The 27758-nt window shown below is 39.6% G+C and overlaps 1 protein-coding gene across 2 annotated transcripts; it reads right to left on the reverse strand.

Annotated features, from left to right (window-relative positions):
• Positions 1 to 2803: 2803 nt before the first annotated feature.
• LOC108978791 (prominin-2) lies at positions 2804 to 27758 on the reverse strand. Of its 2 annotated transcripts, XM_018949247.1 has the most exons (18): positions 27227 to 27758; positions 20683 to 20738; positions 20299 to 20531; positions 19974 to 20161; positions 19560 to 19655; positions 16639 to 16850; positions 16038 to 16194; positions 13409 to 14018; positions 9191 to 9482; positions 7096 to 7349; positions 6681 to 7037; positions 6449 to 6607; positions 6231 to 6380; positions 5946 to 6101; positions 5526 to 5717; positions 5161 to 5244; positions 3396 to 3458; positions 2804 to 3151 (listed from the first exon to the last, which is right to left on the reverse strand). In XM_018949247.1, the coding sequence occupies exons 1-18, from the start codon at positions 27414 to 27416 to the stop codon at positions 3046 to 3048; spliced, it is 3555 nt and encodes a 1184-aa protein (XP_018804792.1). In that variant the 5' UTR covers positions 27417 to 27758; the 3' UTR covers positions 2804 to 3045. The 2 variants fall into 2 exon arrangements, with proteins under 2 accessions (XP_018804792.1, XP_018804793.1); XM_018949248.1 differs by lacking the exon at positions 5526 to 5717.

Below are 27758 nucleotides of genomic sequence, written 5' to 3' on the forward strand. Positions count from 1 at the left end.
TATATATTTGTTACATATTGGTTAAACTTTGGTTATACTTATTATTTTATGCTACAAACACGTATTATGCTGTAGCCAATCGTAAGCAATAAAAAAATAAATTTTGATAGTTTTGCTGATTCGTTGTGTTGCGTTTTAGATGATGATATGTAATCACAGGGATCATGAATCATGTTTTTGTATGCGTCGAATTTTAGTGCAATTTATAATTATGGTTCATTTGCTAGAAAACATCATTCATATTAGTTCATACAAGACATTAGTTTATTTACATACTATATATATATGTATATCAATTTTTGGATATTATTTACGAAGTAAAAATTTTCAAGTTTTGCTTGTTCTCACAAATTTATTACTCTTTTAAAGTGTCATACATATTTTTAAATTAAAATTTATTTTTGTGAAAAACGCAAAATAATTTAATTTAAATTTTATTTAATACTAGAAATATTTGTTAATGTTTACAGTAACAGCGAACTGTACGTATTCCAAAACAAATATCATTATGCAGACATAAATTTTACTTAAGCTACAATTTTTTATAAACTATTATAAAAAGCTCTCTAATATTTTTGTAATGAAAAAAATAAAATAAAATAAAATAAAATCATGCTGGTATTAAAAAACAATTTTCAACCTATAGTCTATAACTTGCAGGTGAAAAATTGTCTTTTAATATTATGAGCAAAAAATAGTAAGTCTTTGTTCAGAATTTTAAAGTTCTTAAATTATTCTTCAAAATCTATTCCGGCCTCTTTTTAAGAATAGCTTCGCGCAAACGACGTTTCAAATTAGAAAGTTTTGCTTAATAGAAATTTAATCCGATAGTTTAGTAACACACTGAGTAACACTCAAATAGTATGCCTTGTTGACAGCCTGATCGGTAGGAACGAATTCGGAGAGCACCACACACCGATAAACGAAGAAAACTGTGATTTTTGATCTGCTTTGTCGTAGTTTTTTCAGATTTGGCTCACCTTTAGCACAATAGTCAGCTGATTAATGGTCTATTTCTGGGTTATAAGCATAGGTGCAAGACCCATCGCCAGTAACAATACTCGGAAAGCATTGTTTCACAGGTACGCGAAGGCGTTTTTCAAAAAAATTATGTGATTTTAAAACCAATTCAGGCCCAAATGATCTTCCTAAATGGTTTCCACTGATCCTTCCGATATTCCAAGGATCCCTGTAAGATCTCTTACTGTTAATCCTCAATTATCAAGCACCAATTTTTTTTATTTCATTGTCGTGTTGATCATCAGTTGATGCGTTCTCGACCCTCCTTGAATAATCTGTACCAATCAAAACACTTGTTTGAGACAAGCAATTATCACCGAGGTTTTTTTTTTGAAGATTGCACCGTTGCCATAGATAATAACCCATGTCAATTTTGTGAAGATATCACGTCAAATGAAAAAGTTTGCCTTACCAGAACTTGATTACGATTATTCAGAACTTATGGCAGCTATATAGTATACTATAGCGGTCCCATATCGACGTGCCCGACAAATGGGCAGCTTCTTGGACAGAGGAGGGCAGAGAAGGCTTGTGTAAAAATTCAGACCGATGTCTCAAAAAGTGAGGGACTAGTTCGCGTATATTGAGACATACAGATGGAGATGGCCAAATCTGATCAGCTCTTCATTATGACCATTTATACAATTTATATTTACCTTCACAATATGAGAAGTCTCATCGTTCGATACCTATTCATTTAAGTATGTATACTCTGAAGATCTAAATATATTCGAGTTCATTCAAACTACTTAGACCGAACTGTGGTGGGAGAGAGTCAAAATCTGATGTGAAGATAACTTCAGCATTGCGTTACTTAGCATTGTAATATAATCTAAAAATTCCTCTGAGAGAATAATATTTTTCTTTTTCGATGCGCTTAACCATCTTATATAACTTATAAGAGAGCCTTACTAATTTTAATAGGGGTATATAGAGAATTATCAAAGAAGTCGACAATCTTCCGTAGATTTTTGTGATCTAGCCTCCAAACTTAATAAAGTTGAACGAGTTCGTATTGTGATGCCCCCTGACGGAAAGGATGAAAGACTTCAGAAAATTAACTATTTGCCAGTGGTTTGCCACTAATACCAAGAGGATCAAGGTTTAAACTTGTAGATGGTGAGATATATTATGTCATTCTCCTCAATTTTCTAACTTTCTCTTGATTTGTGGTGCAAGTATCCTCTAAGGAAAGTCAACTTAGTCCCTAGCGATAGAGTGGGATGATGTCGAATCTGCTCTTTATCCATGTGTTCTACTACCAGCGTTTCCAGGAAGCCATTAGTTTTTGCGCGATCTTAAGATTCTTTTGGCCTATAGTGAGTTGCGAGAGATCTAGTTAGCTCTTCGATTGCAATTAGGTTAGTTCTTTTCGAGATGTAGGAGTTTTAACTGGACGCTGTCCTATCGGCGTCTCCACGGCAAGGTTGAGAGTCACTATAATATGATTGAATAGTCTTCTTATTAACTTATTACTTGATTGTCCCACTTTTGTTAGAACGAAGCTTAAACACCTGGTAGCTTCCACTTTCAAGCCTTTTTTTGCACTAGTGGGAATAAAAATCTTTGTACACTTATAGGAACTAGAACTCCTGTACTATAATTTGACGTCACAAAGGATATAATAATTTAAGGTGCGAACCCTATCGTGAAGATTACTCATAAACTTCGACTTTTTGCGAATTTGACAAGTGTACAAAGCTTTGTTTCTTTTTCAATCAATTAATTTTATTATTAAGTTTATTAAAAGAGAAACAGTTTTTTTTAAATTAAAATGCGGAGACGACTATGATTAATTTTATTGCGAATACGGCACGCAATTTTATAATAAATGTCTTATTAATTTCAACTATTATTAATTATGCAATAATTTTACTTATAATTAAAAAAGTGCTTCGAAAATACAATGGAATTTATTATTGTTTGTGTATAGAAAAAAATCATAATGGAAAATACAGGCGATCTATGAAATGTGACCAAAGCTGGCATTTTTCTTAGAACAGCCTCATACTGGCGCTCTCATTGTTAACGCATGTTATGATGATTCATATATATTGGATTTGGTGAATCGACATCCTCGAAGACCATGTCTTCTTCGGCATTCCAACGAACACTGCGCACGCTGCCATACCTGAAGAAGACGAGCGAAAAGAGCGTTAGAAGTGTGCATTGTTGAAGAGACAGATACAGAGAGAGAAGAGAGAGAGAGTTAGAAAAATTAAGTTTATTTGGTTTGTTGTTGTTGGCATAAAGGCAGCATTGTGACGGCATGCGTAGAGCAGTGAATGTTGCAAAGAAATGTGTGTATAAGTGTTTAGAAAAGTTTAATTTAGTTTTAATTTTTGTTCTATTTGCTTTAATAACGTGGCCTGAACCTGTTCATCATGCCGGGCGGTGGTGGTGGTGGCGGAGCCGTGCGTGGCGGTGTTCGACGCGCGCTGCAAGAAAAGAAAAAATTGGATTAAAGGATGATATAGGCGAAAACTAGCAGACGGCATCCAGTGAAAAATAGATTTAAAATAATAATTATCTAGAAAGATATCTTAATATTGAGCCAATAACTATATTTGCACGCTTCGCCAAGATGTCGCGTAACTTCATGATTATCCCATGTTACAGTATTGAGAACTTGCCGTGACAGCTACCATCCTTGTGCGCCTAATAACTTTTTCACTCAAATATTTCGAAACTTTCCTCTTATTTGGGTGGAAATTTAGGATGAACATGCTCTGACTAAGCGGTTTGCACGGTCTTTTTTTGGTTAACAAGGGATGCGCCAGATCACAGCAGGCCGTACTAAGGCCATCATTAGGTTTATTGTACTTTTGAGTGTTAACCAAATTAAGTCTGAACCAGCAATTCACTGGATTTGATAAAAAAAAACTGATTCTTTCCGAATGGATCTCTGTGATGACCCTTACAATGATGATAAGCTCTCTTGTTCCCAGTAGTAGCAGCTTTTTGGTCTATTCATCAGCAATACTACTCCAAAGTCGCTCTGCGTTGCCAAAAATGTTTGAAGATGAGGACCTCGATGAAGGTGGTTGCCAAACGCAAGAATATTCTTTGGGAGTTACTCAAGTATTTTGCATGCCAGAAATTCTATTTGAGTGTTTGAAAAATACGCTTTCCAACCAGCGGATAGTGACTGGTAATGAAAAATCGATCTATTAGGAAACGAAAAAAAAATATATATATATGAAACCTGGCCAGCCAGCCAAATCAATGACAAAGCCGTATAGCCGGCAGCTCTGTATTTGGATTAGAATTCACTGTATTATGAGCTACTAAACCCAAGTGAAACCATTACTGCGGAAGACTATCGATAACAACCCGTCCAATTGAAATGATCTTCTACAAATGGTACTACACCAACATGAATCTAAGTTGTTGAGTCTATTAGTTTATTTTTTACGTACGGGAATAAAAAGAGTTCATTCGGTCCCAAGTCAAGACTACAATTATACGTCGGATAATTCATCAAATCGATTTTTTCAGTGGTAAAAAAAGAAGTTTTTCCTCTTCAATCAGGTGAATGCAGGGATGATTTCTACGAAAACACCTCAGCATTCACTCTTCGGCGGATACCGAAGTCGATACGTACGAGATATACGGGGACACTGACATAGTTCACCAGCCAGATCATGATTTCTGGATGGAAGAGAACAGTCCAGCTCCAAAGATTGCCGAATCAGTACCTGCCGATGGAAGCAGAGGAAGGAGAAGACCTCCACTTTGCTGGAGAAGAACCTAGCTGCACTTGTGATCTCGAATTGCCGAAAAAAAGAGAAAATGTGAAACGACTGGCTCGCTGTTGTTAACTTGGCTATAGCCGCGTAAGCGGTGTCTACACCAATAAGGAAAGAAGATATTCTTTCAGAATTGTATTCCAATTGATTAGGTTCAATCAAATTATTGACGGTGGATATCAATCCAACAATCCATTACCATTCACTACTGGTAGTAGTAGTGTTATCTATCGTGTACATCTCTACCTCAAATTTTCAGTCTCTAAACAAACCAACTAAATAGTCTATAAAATTTTATTTATGAGAAATCTTCGGAGAAATACTGCAGAGTATGGTATCGTCTTCTGATCATTGATTTGTAACCAATTATTCTATAAAATATCAGACTTACGCAGCCACTGCGGCAGAATCCTGCGCCGGCGCACCATATGTCTCACTTTCCTCAATCTCGAAATCTTCAGTACCACTGCGCTGGCTGCAGAACCAAAAAAAAGAAAACGACATATTATTAATAAAGTACACAGCACATAGAAAGTAAAGTTTTTGGATATCACAGGAGTTTGTTAGGTTCAATTAGAGAGCAGGTGACTAACTGGAGAGACAGAAGCACACAGAGCATGCGTGTGAAAGAAACTTTGTATTACTTAAACAGGTTGGGTGGGTTCAAAAGTGCGTTCAGCTAATGCAGATCAAACTATGTATCAGGTTGTGACAGGTTTCGTGCAGTTTTTAAAATTACCAACAACAGCTACTCACAGCCTCTTATGGCGCAGATTACCGGCACGCATTAGATTGGTGACGGCGCGTGTTGTCAATGTCACGCGATGGCGCAGACGCGTCGGTGTACGCGGCATTGGTCTGGCTGGCTGTGCATCGGGACTAGCTTGCAAAACCGGTGTCATAGAGCGACGAGAGGTTCGTTCGTATTTCTCACGTTCGGTGCGACGTCTTACCCGTTCGGAGAGCGAGAGAGGATGTAAGTAGTTAGTGGTTGGTAATTATAATCGAATGCAAACAATTATTAGTGAAAGTAAAGTTGACTTTGTCGCACGGGTTAGCATTAAAGTAAGTCAACTTTATTTCAACTAATAATAAGTTGCTTTTCTTTTGTTTTGTTAGTATGAAAAATGTTTTGAAATTTTTGCACCAATACTCAATTTAAGCGCACCGACTTACAGTTTCGGTTTATTGCGTCCGTTACTGTGTGAGTACGCCGGTTGCTCTCGCTGCTCGCGTCTTACGCCAGCGCGTGACTCAGAACGGCTGGCTGTGGGCGCTGGCTGCCAATTGTCCTCGCCTTCCAAATCGAACTCTTCGGTGCCTTGTTTTCGCCTGAATAAAAAGAGAAAGGTGGTTAAAAGCTTAAGGAGTTGCAGTTAAACAAATTATTTGAACGGTTTCAGGACAAATTTTGGTTGAACGGAAATATATTATACATAATTTAACGAAATGATGGCTCACAATTGTGGTCTCGCCTGAGCGCCGCGTTGCTGTTGTGCACTACTGCTGCTCGTGTACATTCTCGGCTGACTGGGCTCTCGCTCCATCGATGTAGCGCGACTGGCGCTCGACGAACCCCAATTATCTTCGGCATCTGTGCCGGTACGCCGCCTAAATAAAGTGAAAACATACACAAGTTATATAGGCTTCAAGCACAAACACACTGATTCGCTACTAACTGTTGTGTTCGACTGCGTGCCGGTGTGCTGGCCGCTACACTCTCACGCGCTCGACTCTGCTCTCGTTCACGACTACGCACATCTCGTTGTTCTCGTCTTGGTGGCGGTGGTGTCTCTTCAGTAGCAATATCCAGCGTCTCTTCGGTAGCCGAGCGTCGTCTACGAGGAAAGAATATAAAATTTCGGAATGTCCAAAGCGAAGCTACTATCATTATAAATTACGAGTACATACAGTGCCGGCCGACTGGCGCTGCTCGCACTATGCGGTTCGCGTCCAGCCGAACTAGTGGTACGTTCTCTACGTCGACTGCGACTGTCCGATCTTTCGGCAGAACGTGTTTGCGCGCGACGCAACCGATTTAAACGCCGTTGTATGGTGATTAGATTAAGTCCAACCGGTGTACCGACCGACCAGAGTAAGAGTGTTACAAATATAAAGAACCACAAAGCATTGATGTAGTCCACTATGTTGCGGCATAGGAAAATACGATTCGCATCGAAAATATCGAAGAAGGGACGACATTTGGCAGTGGTGTCACCCAATTGTGATGACATTGTAGCTTTGCTATTTGTCAGATAAGCTTTCAATCTGAAATTGTGTGGAAAATGTGAAGTTATAGTGTTTGCTTTAACATTTTGTTGCAGACCTCTCCGTATAGAGGCGAGTTTGATTGCTGCAAATCTCCGCTGCAGTCTTCTCCAAGTAACCCTGTACATTGCGTAAGTGATTTAGTGTTTGATTAACTTGCTTGGCCCAAGGATCACGTTGCAACTCTAAAGCCGTCAAATGATAAAGTATTTCATTCTGTAACTGTTCTAGTGGCTGTAGTATGGACGCCTGTAAACGCTTCGAACGACTGCCGAGTGTAGTCATGCGTGATGAGGTGGCCACGTCTTGTATCTGAGAAAACAGCGTGTTCGTGTTAAAAAGTGAAAACAATATTGTCGAACAGACTCGGCTTAACTGAAATTTTACTTTTCTATCGAATGCTGATATCTGTATTTCCGATATAATTTTGAAGGAAAATAATACTTTCACATAAGAATCCAAAAAAATCCAACATTTACTTTGATTTTGAAAGTAAAACCCGCCATTATCTACGAACGCTTTCAAAATTATCCTTCCATATGATTAAAACTGCAATATTTTGCATCTTATTTCTGAAACGACCTGTACGACTTTTAAACTCCCGACGACTATAGCTGTGAAATCGGATTATGAGTAGGATTTTAGGATTTTGGTAGTACCCTGGGCTGGTGGTCGCGGCATTCTGTTACCTGAATATGAAGTGGTGGCACTCATCAGAAAGGGTTGATGGGTTAATGTCGCAACCGCCTCCGCCCTGGCAAGCGTGGTAGGCGTAAGTTGAGATCTGTATCGCGTAGGAGTGCGGCTCCTGGGGCCACGAAATCGTCGCTGGCGAAATCCAGAAATACCAATACTCTATTTGGAATTTCTACTTCAGGTGACTCTACAAGTAGTAGGATGTAGATAGAGCCTTCATACGCGGCGGAATCGACAACACAGCAAAGAAGCCTCTGCTAAACTAATGAACAGGGCGTCGAAGAAAAAATGCGATAGCTAGAAAGCTGAAGTCAGACCGCCGCTTGGCCTTCTTCGCCGAGGGAGATTAAGTAAATCCCAAGCTATTGCATGATTGGAGAGTAATAAGCCTCGAGAGAACCGACGAACCATATCGGTAGGTGCTGATTCTGTTAAATGCAAAGCGCGTCGGTCCTCTCATCAGACCCAAGGCAGCCATAAGCTTTAGATTTGAAAGGGTAGTCTTCAGAATACTTCCAACGGAAGCCAAAGCTGAAGATGTTCAGGTTTCAGATGTGATGGATATTGCAGGTGAAGTTGGTCAAACGACCATGGAGAACGACAAGAATCTCTCCGACATAGCGAGTTCTGATGTTCTGAGTTAATTGGCGGCTCCGTATTCAGACTCGAACAGCAGTTTGAGAAGTTTAGAATTGAGCACGACGTCAGCGCTGAACTCGCGCTTCTGGATGAGATTCCTGCTTCGTCTACAGCAAGTGAAGACAGTAGAGCTTATCAACCATATATAGCTGTAAGATATCAAAGACTCTTAGCCTTTTTCGATAAGATAGTTTTCGCCTGCCGTTGTTTGCTTGATCTCTTGGGTACATTATCTAATATTCGGTTTGTTTTGGGAGACCTCTAGGTAGCATGTAATAAGTTGTCAAGTCAATGTTTGATTGTATCGCCTATGACCTCTCAGAAGAGCTATTCGATATCTATTTTTCCTTCTACATATTGACATATCTAGTATTCTAATAAACAAAGAATAGAGATAAATGGTTAATGATAAAAAACTAAAAGGTACTCCAACAAATTTTTGTAACAATAAAAGAGGTCATATTTAGCATATCATTTAAGTTAACGTCAGTGAGAAAAAAACAGTATTGGTGTTGTAAACTCGGCCATAACCGTGTAAGCGTTGCTTACGCTAATAAAGAAGCTATAATTTTCCCACAACTCACTCCTTCTCTTCTTTCCCGCTTACACGAGAACGATTGAGCCAAATAAAATAGGAAAATAAACTGCTTGAGAAATTCTCGACACATTCATTCAAATACTCGTATATACATAATACATAAGCACTCTACTTCCACTAATCTAATACAAATCTAGTAGAATTTCCCAAAATGTAAGTATAGAAAAGAAAGTTTAAATAGCATTTGGGCTCAGTCGAGTGGCGCCCAAACAACGCTTACCTGCAATGCTACCCTCTGCATTTGATCGATGAACGTAGCCAAATCCTTCTCGGGCGTCGGTGCACCAATGCTAACCCGGTATGTGGTTAGATTGAAGGATGAAGTGTGCAGCATATTCTCCAGTATATTCTGTATGGTCTGCGTTAGCGAGAGCATGGTACGTTCGGATACGGTGATTGCATCAATAGCCGTGGTCACTTTTGGGAATTGCTTTAAATCGGCAATTTGTGTGGTATTAACGAATGCATCCAGTTGGAAGACATTGTACGATGCTTGGTTTTGTTCACAACCTCTGCGTTCGTGAGTGTTTACACGAAGGGCGGGGGGATGTAGCAAACCACACAAATAAATTAACCGCAACAAAAAAACACACAACCCGCCGCAGAATGAAGGACGAGAGATGAAGCCGCACACACGCATGTAAACCCACAGGCGGCGTACAAGCAGAACGTTTACATTGGAGAACACGTGATTTGAGGTTATGCAGGCATTGAAAAGGCGTTGGAGCCAAGCAACGATTGCCCGAGGTGAGTTATTGTGCATGTGCGTGTGTGTGTGTGTATGTGTGTGTGGGTTTTCGCACGAGTATTGTTTTGTAGGCGTGTTGATTTGAAGATTATTTCGAGAATTGTAACCACGCAGTATGGCATTACGAGTCGGTGTCAGAGTCGCAGATAAGACAATAAGTGATAAAAGAAATTTGATAGAATATTGCCATGTTTCGCCTTTGTATATGTATTGGTTCATAGTTGGTTGTATATAGCGGACAGTGGTGCACATTTGGGTTGGGTAACTTTATTGAGGCTCTTAGTGGGTGGGTTCTGTAAGTGGTAGCAGCATTGACTCGATACATGATTTGTACTTACAGAGGCTTAAAGGGTGGAGCACTTTATTCAATAGAAGGTTTCTATGGAGAGTTTCGCTGGGGTTGGAGTACTAATTATTTATAATAAAAGAGGAGGTTCGAGGTAAGAAAATAGGACTCATATAGTGCTTGGTGCTCTTGTGGAGGGCAGGACGGTCTTAATGAAATATTTCATAATTCATAAGGGACAAAATGGAATTTGTGGAAAATATATTTAATCGAAAGGAATGTAATAACTGGGCCCACTTAAACGGTACACTCTTGGAGCACTGTTACATCTATAAACAAGTAAGGAAGGGCTAAGTTCGGGTGTCACCGAACATTTTATACTCTCGCATGATGAAGTGATAATCGAGACTTCAGGCGTATTTCATCCATATTTGGTGCATGTCATCACGGTGTTAAGCAAATATTATGTACCGAATTTCATTGAAATCGGTAGAGTACTTCCTGAGATATGGTTTTTGGTCCATAAGAAGGCGACGTCACACCCATTTTCAATTTTTAAAAAAAGCCTGGATGCAGCTTCCTTCTTCCGTAAAATTTAGTGTTTCTGACGTTTTTCGTTAGTCGGTTAACGCACTTTTAGAGATTTTCAACATAACCTTTGTATGGGAGGTGGGCGTGGTTATTATCCGATTTCTTCCATTTTKGAASTGTATATGGAAATGCCTAAAAGAAACGACTCTATACAGTTTGGTTGACATAGCTRTAGTAGTTTTCGAGATATGTACAAAAAAGTTAGTAGGGGGCGGGGCCACGCCCACTTTTCCAAAAAAATTAGGTCCAAATATGCCCCTCCCTAATGCGATCCTTTGTGCTAAATTTCATTTTAATATATTTATTTATGGCTTAGTTATGACACTTTATAGGTTTTCGGTTTCCGCCATTTTGTGGGCGTGGCAGTGGGCCGATTTTTCCCATCTTCCAACTTAACCTTCGTATGGAGCCAAGAAATACGTGTGCCAAGTTTCATCATGATATCTCAATTTTTACTCAAGTTACAAATTGCACGGACGGACGGACAGACAGACATCCGGATTTCAACTCTACTCCTCACCCTGATCACTTTGGTATATATAACCCTATATCTGACTCTTTTAGTTTTAGGACTTACAAACAACCGTTATTTGAACAAAACTATAATACTCTCTTTAGCAACTTTGTTGCGAGAGTATAAAAATACAAAAGAGTGTTCAGGGAATGGAGATAAATAGCTGTCTTAATTCTAATTCTTTAGGACGCAACGAAAAGGATACTGTTAATACTATCGAGACTAAGGTCGCAATGTCCAAATATATTTAGTAAGTACGAGATCGCTAGACTGCACACTAAGAAACATATTATTGATCAATTTAAGGACAGTTCCTCATTTGTATGCTATTTAAGTATAAATTTTCTGAAAAACTTGGATTTAAATAAATCCAAAGTGCTTGGTTCTTGTTTGTACAAAATGAGATTGAGACTATTTTATAACGTGATAGAGGTCTTAGAGCTTTAAACTTAAAGTGAACTCCAGGTTTTCAGCATAAATGAGATAAACTAAAGATTCATAAAGAATATACTTTGCGCTGAAGTATCGGAGTATTTTGCCACACTTCATAATAAAATCTGTCCATATAACCGTGTGTCGTAAAATCGAGAGTAATAAAAATAATATTCTTTACAGTATTACAGAAACTTGCGTCGATATAAAACTCTTTTTTACCTCGACTGGTACAACGCTTGAGTCGATTCGGCAGGTACCAGAAAAATACCAAAATTATAGCATAAAGCTTCCATAATGAAGGTTGAGGTGGTAAACCCCGGAGGCAGACAGGTAATCGACAAGGGTTAGGTATGAATCACGGCTACACCATCATCGGCAACGCGGGCGGACCTGATAATGTATCTCATGACGGTGAAGTCGAGGAATATGCCATTATATAACTTTTAATTTAATTCGAGTTTACTTAAAGTATGCCAGCTTGGAAATTTGAGGAAAAAATTTCTCTAGTTTTGATAGATTGTGGAAGCCGACGTGTACGCAGATTCTTAGAAATGAAAAAAGCAATATCTATTCGTGATTCTATCTTGTTTTCAAATAGCGCTTGGATAGAGTATATGATGGTTTGTCTTTCTTGAACTTCTGGTAGTGGTTCACAGCAGAAACCAGGAGAAAAATAAAACAGTGAACTCTATCCGACGAATCTGTACCGATAAAGGCGAACTTATTATTTTTAACCGGGTTAGTAATGACCGAAAAAAGTGGTTTTTCACTATGGCAACGTCTACCTTAAAATTTGGCGAATTAAACTATGAATTGATACGCCATATATCGTATTCTGGTATTTTGGCCGAATTCTATGTACTAGGTGAGTAAGTAGAGTGGCTGCCTTAGGACGCATCTAAGCCTTTAAGAGGATCATTGTGTTATCACCTTGTACTAAAGTCACCTCAGTCTATTGGCTCTTTGCTGAAACATCCGTTGCCTCCGATGAATTTCATTAGCGTACAAAGTTTTATCTGAGCAGCCTCTTCGACATCGGAAACAAATCCTCGAGCGATAGTTGTGATTCTTCTCCTATGTGTGACAGTCTGCTCTTCTACTAACTCTTGATAGCTGCTGCAATGGTTGTTATAAAGCGTTCCTTGTCTTTGAGCAGCCATCTAACCTCACCTAACCTATTTATTACGAGTACTAGAATTCTGTCATACAGTATTAAAGCGAGTATATTATATTATGGATACCCATATCCGCTCTATGTTCTATCTCATTATAGTTCATTATGTTAAATCAGAATCATTAACATAACGCTTACGCAAGCCGCTGCAGCGTTATACGGAGCGTAATACGAGTTTTGGAGAAGAAATAGACTACGTTCATCAATAAATTTAAGGGGTTCATGTGGCAATATTGAGCAATGGCATCGCGCTGTAGTAGTCGGACTGCTCAGAAACTAAGAGTGGAATGAGCGAAGTGTGTGTACACATTTTCTCGATGCACGCGGCAGTCCAGCAGATCGGTGAATAAAAAAGAAGCACGTACAGTATCAAGCTAATTGGATTTATGGCTTTGCTGCATATGCAACAATAATTTTCCGGCTTAAATAATTTGAATTGGTGTGTTGGAGCCACGTGCGCTATGGCTACGACAAGTGTACGTTGTATGCATAACAACTACCGTGTGGAGGGGAGTGGATGAGTGGCTTTAATATAGCATTAGTGTACAGCTACAAGTTACCAGAAAGGTATGTGTATGTGTGGATGGTTACGTTGGCTTATTATTACCAAAAATCTAGCAACAGTAATTCAATTTACAACAATGTTTACTTGTCTAATTCGTATGCTACGGCCATTTTATTTGTTCATACCTCAACGCCGTTGCGAGGCTAACGTTTACAATGGAGCGATTCACACCTTCCGGCCGTAGTAGTTCGCCAATGATGCCCGTCTGTGGTTCGTGTGCGTACACATAACCCGGTTTATCGAATAACTTACCCAATAAATGATAGCTGTTCGCATCGGACACATCCGCAAGCTGATTGTTGCCCCAATTACCCGTTGTACCGGTAATGCCAGCATTTGCCGTTGCTGTCGTCGCATCATACAGCGAACGACAGAGAAAGACTTCCGTATTACCGCCTATGGCCAGTGTCAGTACACCGTAGATAGTAATACAAATACTGCCCAAACAGATAATCAGTACGGACATCAGTAGTACAACGCCAGCTTTCACGTTCGATTCGCATAGGAAGCAACAGTAGGACATGAGACCGAATAGTAGCACCCAACCGATAACCAAGGCAGCCACCCAACCTGCTGTCCAATAGGAGTTGGACCAACTCTGCAATTCCTCGTAGCTTGGTTCGAGTGTGGGCCAAACGCGTTGTAAGCGTTCAAGCAACGCATTTATGGTGGAGGTGAGCATTTGCGCGTTGGCTTTCGTGCGATGCCGTATGCTCTCCAGCTGCTCGAGGGTATCTGTATGGAGAAAACCAAAAAAAAAAAAAAAATGACTAAAATAGCTTGTGAGCAAGCGTCACATGTGCGTATGAAATTTTACGTAGCAAAAGGCGGCGGCGCGCAAATGAACTGGCTTCCTTACATAAAAACATTCCTGTGGTGTGGCAACATGGAATCAGCATTTTCGGCAGTCGTTTACTGCCTGGTCAGCGTAAATTAAGCGCAAAATTCATTTGCAGCTGTCAATTAAGTGAGTTTAGAATGGATGTTTTGTTAAGAGAAGGTGGCGGAGGAAGGTTAGGAGCTAACGCCACTGAAACTGCGTATCTAGTTCTTGAATTTGCTTAGAATTTTGGCTTAACTATCAGCGGTTTTGTTTAAATAAGACTGGATATAAAATAGGAGGATGCAGTCATGTGTGGGAGTTCACGCAAGTGAGTACCAGAACCGATTCTTTTACATATGGCTCAAGCAACTCACGACTTCCGGTTTTAGACTAAGTATGCTCTGGGTAGGCAAAAAACTTCCGTTTGAGGGCGAGCTAAAGTGAGAAGGCGAAACCTCCTCAGGGTGGTGCGTTGGGTTTGGGACTCGCCTTGTAAAAAAACGTCCCCAATTGTAAGAAAACAGCTACGACAGACTCGCATTTTGATGTAGAGGCACGGACAATGACAACATCTAATGAGTCGACGTTACAAGTTTTCCAGAGAAAGGTCTATTCTTAAGGTCGAAAACCCAATGAGCACAAGGAATGTAAAGAATCGCCAACCAAGGAGGAGCCTACAAAGTAGCTCAATGATTTCATTGCTTACGCGAAAGTGTTTCTACCCAATTTTAAGCTTAAACCATTAGAAGCGGCCGACAAGAGATAGAGGTCAGTTGAAAAAATCAGGCTTAGCCGTCAGCCGAAGGTCAGAAGACAAAGAGAGTGACGTTTGCTTATGTGGCCCGGAACCGCATTATCATTGATATGATGGAAGAGTGAGATCCCGCGAAAAATATTCCCAGATCCTAATAGAAGCTGAGGAGCTTACAAAAGAGCTCTAGGAGTCCATTGACTACGCGAAAGTATTTATATCCAATTTTAAGCTCGAACCATTCGCGGTGACAGCCAAGACACAGAGATAAGTTGAAAAACTTACGATATGTCGTCAGCAAAAGTCAGAAAACAAAGAGAGCGACGTCTGCTTAATCATTTGTTGATGTGGCCCGGAACCGTATTATCATTAATGCGCTGAAAGAGAGATATCTCGCAAGAAAATTTGCCAGTCCACAATGGAAGCTGTGTTGACAAGCCTGACGCTGCTATTAGGAAATCCGGTTGCACTATCGTCAAGCACAGATGCCTGCTGGTTGCAGGGGATTAAAATGATAGCATGTGACGAAGAGGGATCGGTACAACTTTATAAGGTATACCACGTAGCCAGTCTGGTAATGGACAAGAAAGACATCCCATCCATACAAGAGCTAAGGGTTGGATTCCAGCATCTCAGGAGATTTGTCAACGTCTTCGAGAACCTCGTAGCAGAATCTGGCGTAGAGACTAAAAGGTTTACGATGCAGATTCTGCTGCTTGTAACTAAGAAATCTATAGAAAAGCTGGTGAAAAGTGCCGGAAGGTTTAACCATGGATTCACGATGGTGAATATTATGATCTACAAGTCAGACACCGGTTGCGGACCAGATAACATCCAGAAAATGAGACGGACGAAGTCGAGGAAGACCCCAAGAAGTCTTCAAGTGACGTCGTAAGCACTCAACAAGTTCTCTTGGGGTCTGAGTTTGTACACAGACTCTCTAAATTACTTACTAAGGGAAAGCTTTTGAGCGACTTTCAAGAAGATACAGATAAAACACTAATTAATTCTTAAAAAAAAAAAAAAAAAACTTTTTTTTTTGCAGAATTTTCATATTAGAAGATCTAGTTCATTTGCCAGAATACTTTAATTTCGTTAGACAATTTGCCAAAAATCCTTAGACATCTTTTTTGTCATCAAAAAAATAATACCAAAGTGAAAAAAATAGCTTGTTACTTACAGTTCCGCTCGTATGCTGTGTCGTGCTTCACTTGTTGCGGGAAATTGCTGAAAATTGAACGTGACACACCAACCTCAGATGTCAAATTCTTGACAGTCGCACCAAATTCAATTTCGCCCAAGTAACGCATGCGAAAAATGGTCTGGTCCTCTTGCAGCTGGCAAAGAGCCGAAAAAAGGAAATAGAATTATGGAAGAAATACATAGTAGAAGATGAAAAGGCGGAAGCCGACAGAAAAGCTGTCATAACTTAAAAAATTTAAAAAGAAAATGAAAAAAAAACCAGAAATCAAATAAAAAGAAAAACTGCAAGAAGTGTGAAGTGTAAACGTGAAATGAAAATTTCATTTGTCAAATGTCAAATACCAGTGGAGCTACTAGTTAAACGCAGTGTAAAGGGTTGGAGATTGGATGCTATTGAGGCCTGAGAAAAAGTAAAATTCTTTCTAAATATAAAAAAAAAGAAACTCCACACAACAAATGTACAAATAACTGTCAAACTACGTTGTTGCTGCTGTCAAATTACCGTTACAATTGGAGGTACAAACACACGTAACTACATATTAACTACATCATACAAAACATGCATTTGGCTAACCAACCGTCTTGAGGGCATCAATAATGCCATTCTCCTCGAAGCTTCGTATGCGCAGCGTATCGCAGAGCGGTCGGTCGCGATAGGTGCATTGACGTTGTAGCACGGACAGTTGTATTTGTAGTTCCTCCATGCGTGCTGCGGCCTCTTGCGAAATCTTCAAAGCACGCCCCACTGTCTCTTGCAACATTAGTACACGATATATCAACTCTGCGTTGGCTGTGTGTTGAGAGGAAGTAAAGTTTAAAAAAATTAGTTAACAAAATAATAAAAAGAAACATGAATAAAAAGGCATAAAAGTGACTTCACAACTTCGGTAAGTCGTAATAAAGTCCAGCACAATTGTGCAGTACATGCAGTAATACTCGTGTATGAGTTTGGTATTGCGCTTCGGTATGTCAAGGCAAGGACTCTACGCCAACAAACCATAACTTGTCTAACTTCATAATGCGCGCAATAAAACATATTACAACAAATACAGATAAGATCTTAAAATAAATATTTTGTTAGATTATAATACTTGTAAGACACAACTCTATACACATAACAGTACATATTACTGTACAGATTACTGTACTGGGAGTATCCTTTTTATTATTACAAAGCATGTCGAGTTTAGAATCCAATACATAATAGGAATATGCTCTCGAGTGCTTGTAAATTTATAATAGTACACGTGGAACAGATTTCCTCGCATTTCACAGAATTGCATGACTGCCTTTAGTGATGTAAGCTACAGAGAAATATAAGCTGATTACTCATACTCGTTTAGTTATTTATGAAGAGCAGAGCTTGCTGTTCGCCAGTCGTTCTTACTTTTCCCTGTTTGACGACAATTGGAGATTGCAAGTGCAGTCATGTCTTTCTTCACCTGCTCATTCCAATAGAGTGGATTCTCTGCTTCCCCCGGGTACTGAACTATCAGTGCTGCAATGTTTTTATCCAATCGGACGACATGTCCTAGCCTGTCTCTTAATTCTCTGAACTATGTCGATGTCATCGTATATCTCGTACGGCGCATCGTTCCAGCGACTGTGGTATTTGTTGTCGCCAATCCGTAAAGAACCATACATTTTCAGCAGGATCTTTCTGATGTCGCTGTTGTTGTTAATACTGGTTCCAAGATAGACGAAATTGTCTACGACCTAGATGTTATGATTGTCAATAGTGACGTGGGCGCCAAAGCCGGGAGTGCAACGACTGTTTGTTTGATGACAGGAGATATTTCATCTTGACCTTGTTCACAATCAGACCGATACACTTCACTTAATTATCCAGTCCATTCACGGTTCCTTTATAAGATTTGGCACATGGAGAATATCCAATCAGCTGTTGATCTGATCAAGCCTAAAGCCACACCGATCAGGTCCAATTGTTTTGTTGATGGCGGGCTTCATCTTTCACACAGTTCGCTCGAACCTTATATGCGATGTTGAGAAGCCGTATCCCAATGTTGTTGTCGCAAATTGTGGGGCTTTCCTTTTTGTGTATTGTGGGCATACTTTCGTCCTATCATATTCTACAAAAAAAGCTGATGCATGCTCCTTATCAGTTTATCGACGCCGTATTTGAATAGCTCGGTCGACAAACCAACGGCCCCGCCACTTTGTTGTTCCATAAGTCCAGTATGCTCTGGGCATCAGTCACTAGATCAGCTCTGGGATTCGACGAGAGTATGCTTGTTCTTTTTTAATTTTCCGTAAATGAATGGTTTCGTTTGCAGTTTTACGTAAGGAGCTTGAAGTTGCTGAAATCAACCATCAAGGATTGGTATGCTACGTTTAGAAGTGGTGAAGTGAACACCGAATACGGTGAACGAAGTGGACACCGAAAAGAGTTTGATCGTAAAGTGAAGTTCTTCGAGATAGCAGGCTTTCTAAAGAATTCAACAGAATATGTACATGATATCATTAACGAATATTTGGGGTTGAGGAAGCTCTTAAAATTACGTCGAGTTGATGATGCGGCGCAGTGTTTGTAGTTATTAAAGCGTAATAAACCCGAGCTTTTGATTCGCTGTAAGACAATGGCTGAAAGATGGCTCCATCATTTCACTCCGAAGTCCAATTGAAGGTCGTCTGAGTGGAATGCACACGACGAACCCGCTCCAAAGCTTGAAAAAACGCAACAGTCGGCTGGCAAGGTTATGGCGTCTGTATTTTGTGATACGCATGGAACAATTTTTATTGAATCCCTTCAAGAAGTAAGGGCCATCAACAGCGACAATTACATAGCGTTATTGGTTACTTTGAAGGACGAAATCACCGAAAACGAACGCATGTGAGGAAAACGAAAGAAAAGTGGAAAGGCAATCACCGTGTCACGAGTCAATGAAAATGTTGGCAGAAATCCATGAACTGGGCTTCGATTTTCTTCCGAATGCACTGTATTCTTCAGATATGGGCCCGAACGACTGTTTCCTTTTCCCAGGTCTCAAAAGAATGCTCAGTGGTAAGAAATTTTCGTGGAATTTGATCTTGGTGATTGGACATTACATGTTCTTTAAAGTGCTTTATACAAACATAATCTAAAGCAGTAAAGAGCTATGAAGTTTAGCGAAAGAGGAACCAATACTGAAGCAACTGATTGCAGAAAATTACACTGGATAGACCATATTTTGACGAAAACTCTAGATAGCATTACGAGGATGTCGCTTGTTTGGAATACGCAAGAAAATGGCAGGTCAACATTAAAGGCATGAATTAGCCGATCTTCGATTGGGTTACATTAGTTTTCGTCAATGATCTAATTTTCAATCAGCAACATAGCCCAGAAATTCTCTTTGTAATTTATAAGTACTCGTTAACTTGTTACAAGCAAACCGACTACTCTAAAAAAAAATCTCACACTCTCTAAACACTATCTGCAGGTACACTTATGGCTTGTGTAAGCATTTACGTTATAATTTTCCCAACAATTTCACCTTACCCAAGCTGATGGTCGCCAATGAATCATATGCCAGCTCAATGCCAGTGTGTGCTGAAATTTCCGCTTGAATTGGCTCCCCTAGGAGGACATCGACGTCTGGACAGCGCAAAGTCGAAATAACATATAATCCAGCAATGCCGTTACGTCCATTATGCACAAGCAGGTCCATTGGGCAGGCATACAGATAGTGGGTTGGGTTAGACGAATGGTCGCCAGCAGCAAAACGGACGAGAAACAAATAAATAATATGAGTGCATAGAATGGCAGCGAGTCATAAGGAGGCTTGGGTAAAATATGAATTATAACTTTGGTTGTGAAAAAAAAAATGATGAGAACAAGAGACAATACACTTGTAGGCTCACATACACAACTATACAAAGACTTGACTGAGGGGCTACGGCTACGCATACTGACCTTCCAAATCTTTGACAACTTTTTCGACAGCTACATGAAAACCATTATCCAACTTATGTTTGATTTGTAAGTGTGTGTCTTTGAGGAATACTTCCATGTCGTGCACAGTTGATTTGACCATTTCGGGTGTCATTTCAACGTTGGCAGCCAGACGGCTGTTCGCATAAAATATGCAAAAATCGCTCAACCTGTAGGGACAAAATGTAAAATGTGAAATACTCAAAAAACAAATTAAGTATAAAGAAGGATAGCCAAACATTGACAGCAAATTGGAATATTTTTCAATATTACCATGAAATTGCTTTGACTTGCTTGGTGTACTCACGCCAAGAGCAGAAATGTTATCCAGAGCGTAACCACGGACGCACTCTTCCGACAGTTCAATGCCTGTTGTAACGAATCGTCGTGTATGTTGACAGGTGCGTTGCGTATAAATTCAGCTTCGTCCTGGTCGGCGCGTCGTCCACAACACCAAGCGCAGGTGGATATGAGCGGCACAAGCGCCAGTATGGCGAAGATGCTCATGAGTGCGATAAAGCCCGATTCGATTTTGATCGCCTAGCAAGAGAGACGAAAGTAGAAAGAGAAGCGGAAGTAGTTTTAGAATTTTTAAGCTTAATTAAAGGCAAAAGAGCCTAGCTAGAAATTAATAATTGACTGTAAAAATATTTTTATTTTTAATTTTAGTATATCACGTGATTTCGCTTACATCTTTGGTAAAATCGATGAGCGTGAGGTTGGAATGCAGGAATTGACGCACCAAATCTGACAGAAAACATAAAAATTTGTAAAACTTATGCATTTATATCAAAAATATGAAAACAAGAAAGTAAAGAAAATATAATAAAAACAATTTTTGCACACCTTTCACACACGAAAGCACTATCACACACCAAAACTATATTGATAGTTGAAGTGATGTGACATCACATACTATAAACTAACTTCAATTATAAGAGATCACATGGCATTGAGAAGAATAAGTGCGAACATGAAAAAGCCTATGTGACATCACATGATGTATCTTGACGTGATGATCACATGATGTATAATCCATGGTAATCACATCCTGTGTAATCAAATGATGTACAGCAAATTCTATATTTTCATAGGGTGTTGAGAAGAATAAAACCCCGAAAATAGATGAGACATCAAATTATGTACGATCATATAATCATAGACGTTAAAGTAATTTCTACAATTTAACATGGCGTTGAGAAGAATAATTGTCAAAAATAAAAATTCATATAATGTGACATCACATGATGTATGATGTTGTGATGCTCAGCAATGTGTAATCATATAACGAACAATGAAATGATATATTTTTACATGATATTATTATATACATTTATTGTCTATAAAAAGGTCATGTTTTTTGTTGTAATTAGGCAACTTGAGTGAAGTCAATACATTATGATTTTATTAAGGACGGCGTTTTTCGGAATGGAAGTTCAAGTTTAATGTATAATATTTATAAGAGAGCGAGACCTCGGCATCAATAAGAGAAGAAGGTTTGAAAGGAATATCAATCTGATCCAGCTTTTATAGGTGCGGATGCTGAATGGAATACTACTTCAACTCAATGGAGCCCTACGAAGGTTACATCTATGGGCCGCAAACAGCGGACTAAAATGAAATCGGCGGTATAACAATTTTGAATAAGACTTTATTCTCTCAAGTTCAGATTTCAATACCCACTTCCGAGTGAGGATACTCTTTAGACGTGAATGGAGAAGATATCCAAAACGGACTTCTGGGTGGGTCCGGTGTATACTCTGATGATTTCGAAATCTCTCTCTCTCTATCCAACTACCAAAGTCAGCTAGGAACTTCCAAGCGGAAGTACTAGGTATAGAGAGGACCAGTAGTGCTGTATAGAGGTGCTAGACCGGAGGATACAGAAAACAGCTGTATACACGGATATGTAGGCAGGTCGACGACACTTATTAAATCCAGCGTAGTTAGTAATTGCGGAAAGGCTTACTGGTGGGTGAATTCCACTTCTACTTAATTTGGATTCGCTTTGTTACATAAGTTCGGGAATACTATTTTCATATTTTCTGCCCTATAATAATATTTGCGGCAGCTACAATCTAGAAGGGAATAGGGAAACCGTTTTCCATTTTCTCTGTGAATGCTCAGCTCCAGCACAAACCAGACATCGAATTCTTGGAACACATTGGGTATTAAACCTTGAATGGCTACCCACAAAACGAATAGCGGACATAAGTAGTCGAAAGCGCAAAGTAGTGTGAGCGCAAAGATGAAACGAGGTAGTACTAGTATGTTTATAGAAGTCCGACGGTAGTGCATCAAAGAGGCTTATTCAGATTTTTTTTTTACGCTAGACCATGCTGTAGGTGCTAGTTGATCTTCTTCAGTCTGTGAGACATTTAAACATGTAGTCTGAATTTACTAATTATGCAGGCAAAGATTTCAACTTGTCGTGTCATGCTTCTCCCGTATACCATTTATGCCACAGTTTGCTTTGAAAGTTCGAGATTGACTCCATTGAGACACAGCTGTGTCTGTGATATGATTGTCGATTAAATATCTGAACGTAGCCCTGTCTGCATATACTATAAATCCCTCCTTTAAGTGGTGGGTGGTGTCTGTTCTAGCTGTTTCATCTACTTCGTTGTGACTACGGATACCACTATGCCCTGGAACACTTTGCAGGTTTCATGATGTGATGTTAGATCCACTACGACATCAAGACATTATTTAACTATCTTTAATGAAATCCCAAGATACTTTACTGATTTCAAAGCCATTTGGGCATTTGGCTATTTGTATATATAAATATATTCCTTGTTGTGAGCACACTCTTTCGCAGAACAAGAAGGCTTCTTTAATTGCTGTGATCTTCACTTTTAAGATACTGCAGTGGTCTAGTAAAGAGAAGACGATTTTGGAATCTAATGTTGCTGAAAGACACCACCTCTCATTCGATTATCTAGTTTGGACCTATCCATATAGTTGCTCATCCCTGCGTCTCTGTCCATCACGCACCTTTTCCACTCTTAACTGGTAGTGAGGCCTATATTACAAACCGAATTTAAGTGGAATTCTAGAGGAGTTCGAAAACCTGCGTGCCAATAATCGATAGCGAGGATTCCCTCAGTCTGGGAACTGACTTCGCTGCCATTTGCTGACAGTAAAAGTTTGTGAGCAGTAAATGTAAAATAACGTAAAAAAAAAAGAAAATCGCAAAAAATCTAACGGCTATTTCACTGTGACAAAGTTCTGACCAACAATCATGGGTGACACCCACATGACGCTCAATATCCCACAATTGCACATGTTGCACAATATTGAGCGCAAATACATCATGCATTCCGTCCGTGTGGCAACAGCTATAAATAGTTTGGGCCATAGACTATAATTCGGTAATAAAATGCCGTAATATGCAAGCACACATACAAATATACACAGATATACTCACATGTGTATATAAAATTGATTGCCTAGTCGGTGGGAATGCTGTGTAAATGTAAATTAGTGGACATAGAAAACGAAAACACAAATAAATAAGTGTGTGTGAGTGTTGTTTTACTGTAACCATCACCTCTGTGTATCAATTGGATTGCGTGTCGAAAATTCAACAGCTCATTTTCACACTTTGCCGCCCAACGCTTTTCCCTGGCATTGCCATGCACGCCGTGTTAGTATATAGACGTATGTGTATGTGTATGTGTGTTGGTCACCACATGGTGGCCGCACTCGAATGCACTCAACTGGCGTCACACTAAATTCTGAAATTAGACACGACTGTGCCGTTAAAATGTCCAATTGAGTGTCCAGAATAATATATTTTAGGCGCGACTTAATTCACTTTGTCCATATAAGGGGTTTGGTGCGGGTACATACCCTGCAGGAAATGTGAACTTTTAAATGTGGTCCAGTTCTAACTACTTTTGGGTTCAACTCGTTCAAATACTATTATGAAACTACTGTTCTTTTCTTTGTAATTTTTCTTTAACTGTATGACAGTCCCTAAGAGGAAAGAAGTTACGGATCGTTTTGGTTGGACAAACTGCTGGATCCACTAAAAAATATATTTATATTATATTATATTTGACATAAATTCCACTCTGTTGCTAAGTTACCGTACTGTCATGCGAATTACTTTTATGAAACTGTCATTCACAGCGGTTCTAACATTGACATTCCCAAAATATTTTTAGCATACCTTTAGGCATACTTTAAGCATACCTTTAGGCTTCCACAGTACCCAAGCTCTTAAATTATTTATTAAGCTCACGCGAACTCAAAATTCTCTGCAGGGTATGCAGTGACATACGAGGCTAAATAGATACGTGTGGATCTAGATGTGCTCATGTGAATTTCGGCATTGTTATTTGAGAGTCCTTGTACGGGTTAGTGGGTAACCTTTCACCCCCATCATTTGCTAAACATGAAATATTTGTATAAGCTCTACTGTAGAGTATATGGGGATCGCTGTTGTTGTCGACATAGGCTCAATGTACTTCCTTGTTCATTGCATGTCGAGTTAACTGGTGATTCGTATACTTTCTCTCTAGTTTTAACACCCACTGGTTTATGATTAAATTGGGATAAGATGGAAATAGGCAATTAGTTTATAAGTTAGGGCGACCACAAAAAATGGAAGAAGCGCAAATTTGAAAAGCAGTTTTTTCATAAGAAATCACTTTAACATCAACCAAGTCAACTTCAAAGGCATTTTTTAAGCATCCAAGGCAGGTTGGTTTAACGGTTAGCAATAAGTTGAGGCAAAATAATCAGAAAATCGCAAAGAAAAGAGAAATATATTTGTTTTTACTCACTTCAATAGATTCTTAGTACTCCGCTTGTCTTGGGATCGGATATCTTCGATTAGCTTGGAAGGTAGGGTAGGTTCTACCATCTATATTTAAACGGCATGTCTTTATATGTTAAAAGTTGGCATTGTCTTTCTTCACAACATTACTTCATAAACCATGAAATCTTCGGTAGTACTAGTACAGAAATCGTAAGTGATATTTAAAGATAAACTCCAAAACCACTGGTTTAGTTATATCATTGACTGTAATCGGTGGTCGCGCTAGTTCTGGGTGTGCGATGGGCTATTCAGCGAAAGTCTCCGACAAGAAAGTTATTTTGCTTTTAAGAGATTCCCATTCGGGCCAACCGCTATTTATCGAGTAAGTAAGTGTTTCTTGTCGGTATAATATGATATTCTTTAGAAGGAGGTATGAAATCTTTTCATGGGCAACTCCGATGCTCAACAGGGCAGAATTAACTTCTGTGGATCATACCAAGTAATCTTGAACTAGCAAACTGATGGAAATTGAAAGTGAAAGATAGGGCGAAAAATACCAGTAGTGCTCTTCACGCATGTAAACAGAAGCTAAGGTTAACATGGCTTATCACTTGTCCTTATGCATTAGTGTTATCAAGCGGAAGTCAAGCTAATATTACTTTAAGGTTCCTTGGGGGACTGGAGAAAATAGCGGCCCGCTGCTCTTTGCATAACAGGAGCATTAAGATAACTTCAACGGCTGCACTTGAAAGATCACTGAACCTAACACCAGTAGCCATTGCAGTAGAAATCTCGGCATCGCAGACAGCTGTAAATTCTCGGCGCTAAGCGAATTTTCCACAAGAACTTGCGGGCATAGCTCGATAGGCAGGGAGTCCGTGGATGAAATAGACCACATACCCTCGCGCCGAAGTCTTTGCGGTTCCAAATTAATTGGAGAATTAGTGTGTTAAGAAATTGCCAAACGTACCGGCGAAAGCGCTATTAAATTAAAGCTGTGCCAAAAAGCTGAGCTCTTGAAAGCCAGATGTTAATAAAATCCAGGTTATTCGAGTTTTGGCGGTTGAATCCACCTTTAAGGAGAGACCGCACAATCTGCGCTACCTACCACCACCGTGTGATAAGCTTCCTCAAATCGCATATAAGGTTTAATCGAGCGTACTGTGTGAAAGATTAAAGTACACCGTCAACAAATTGATTGGATCTTCGACAGCATGAAAGGGAACTGCCTCTATCTCGTTATGTCTATCCCCGCAAAGCTAATACGGCTGTGTAAACGGATGTTAAGCAATACCAATAGCTCAGCCAGTCTAAATGAGGCTTCAGACAAGGTGACTCCCTATCGTGCGACTTCTTCAATCTACTTCTGAGAAAAATAATTTAAGCTGCAGATCCGAATAGAGAAAGTACTGTCTTCGATAAGAGTGTACACCGGCTGGCGAATGCCGATGATGCTAATGTCATTGACCTCAACAACCGCTCCGTTTGTTCTGCTCTCTCCCGACTGAATAAGGAAGCGAAGCAAATGGTTGTGATAGCAAATGAGGGTAAGATGAAATATCTCCTGTCATCAAATAAATAGTCGTCGTAGTCGCCGTAGTCGCGATTTGACCGTCATAACTTCGAAGTCGTTGATAATAACTTCTATTTTGGCACCAACACTACATCAACAACGACATCAGTCTCGAATAACTCTTGCCAACAGGTGCTACTTCGGACTGAATATGGTACTTTACGCATTGGCAACGGGGGATACCGTAGTCGATGAAACGATGAACTACATTGACATAGTTTAACGAATTGAGAGATAGAGCCTAGGTTGACTAGGTCATATCGTCAGAATGGCACTGCGAGTATTTGACGCAGTAACCGTCGGTGCAAGCACAGAAAGAGGAAGACCTCCACGCCGTTGGAAAGACCACTTGGAGAAGGGCTTGGTTTCGCTTGAAATTTCCAATTGGCGCCACATAGCGAAAAGAAGAAAAGAAGAAAAGACAAGCGCGCTGTTGTTTACTCGGTTATAACCATGTTAACGGTGTTTACGGTAGTAATGAAGAATAAGAGGTGAACAATATTCAATTCTAGTAGAGTCTACTGGTGGTTAGGCCTGCTTCAAAATCCACCTTTAAGTAGCATATAATAAGTACGCTAATTTCAAACCAAGACTAAGGCCCTTAAGTAGTCTAACAAATTTCGCATCAATGCTTAATTTCCTCTGACTTTAATGTCGAGCTAATGCTTTCAAATAATTCATATATCTTTATCATAAGTTCCCCTTACAGATTATCAATCACACGTACATACATATATAAACATACCTTAAATTCTTAGTCTTTCATTTCTCTCATACCATATGTGCTGGTACATACATACCTCACACGTTCACTCATATTTTCGCACCATTTCCATCATCATTCACTTCCTGCTCTCACATACACACACAGACGTCACCTACCTATAAACTTACCGAGTGGCAGTTCCGTTGGCGTGATGAGCGATAAAAACTCACTGACGTAGGTAAAAGCGACCGGACCCGGTGTGATATCCATACCCGGTATGCTGTATGTAAAATATGTTGATGTTGCTGGTGTTGTTGTTGCGGATGGCAGTGTTATGTTGCTATGTAATATATTATTATTGTAGTTATGTAAATCCATACTGGCTGCTGCTATGACTCGGTGAGCGTGTGAGAATTCGTTAAAATGGCGTGCTGCTGGCGAGCAGCTCTGTGGCGTTCTTTTGCAACTCGCTTGGATCAAGTTGGAAAGGTTCGTTATATGTTGCTTTTTCAAAATGCTTTATTGTATTTGTTGTAATTGAAGTCGGTACTTTTGCTCCACGAATTTCACACTACTTTAACTAAATATTTTTTGTTGTTATTTAATACGTTCTCCTGCCGCTTTAATGCTTTCTGTCTGGCTGGACGTGTTTAACGCGCGTTTATGAATGCCTTTGTGTGTGTGTGGGCGTTAAGTTGCCACCTAGTTGCTTTTATGGTA

Source organism: Bactrocera latifrons, unplaced genomic scaffold (assembly GCF_001853355.1).
Source record: "Bactrocera latifrons isolate USDA-ARS-PBARC rearing strain unplaced genomic scaffold, ASM185335v1 scaffold_127, whole genome shotgun sequence".
Classification (NCBI taxonomy): Eukaryota; Metazoa; Arthropoda; class Insecta; order Diptera; family Tephritidae; genus Bactrocera; species Bactrocera latifrons.

Excerpts from the sequence above, each read along its gene's own strand:
- LOC108978791 (XM_018949247.1), bottom strand. The coding sequence starts at position 27,416 with ATGGATTTACATAACTACAATAATAATATATTACATAGCAACATAACA. Across the intron at positions 7,350-9,190 it reads TGCAGAGGGTAGCATTGCAG|ATACAAGACGTGGCCACCTC; the intron begins GTAAGCGTTGTT and ends CTGTTTTCTCAG. Across the intron at positions 5,245-5,525 it reads AATCTGCGCCATAAGAGGCT|CCAGCGCAGTGGTACTGAAG; the intron begins GTGAGTAGCTGT and ends TTGGTTCTGCAG.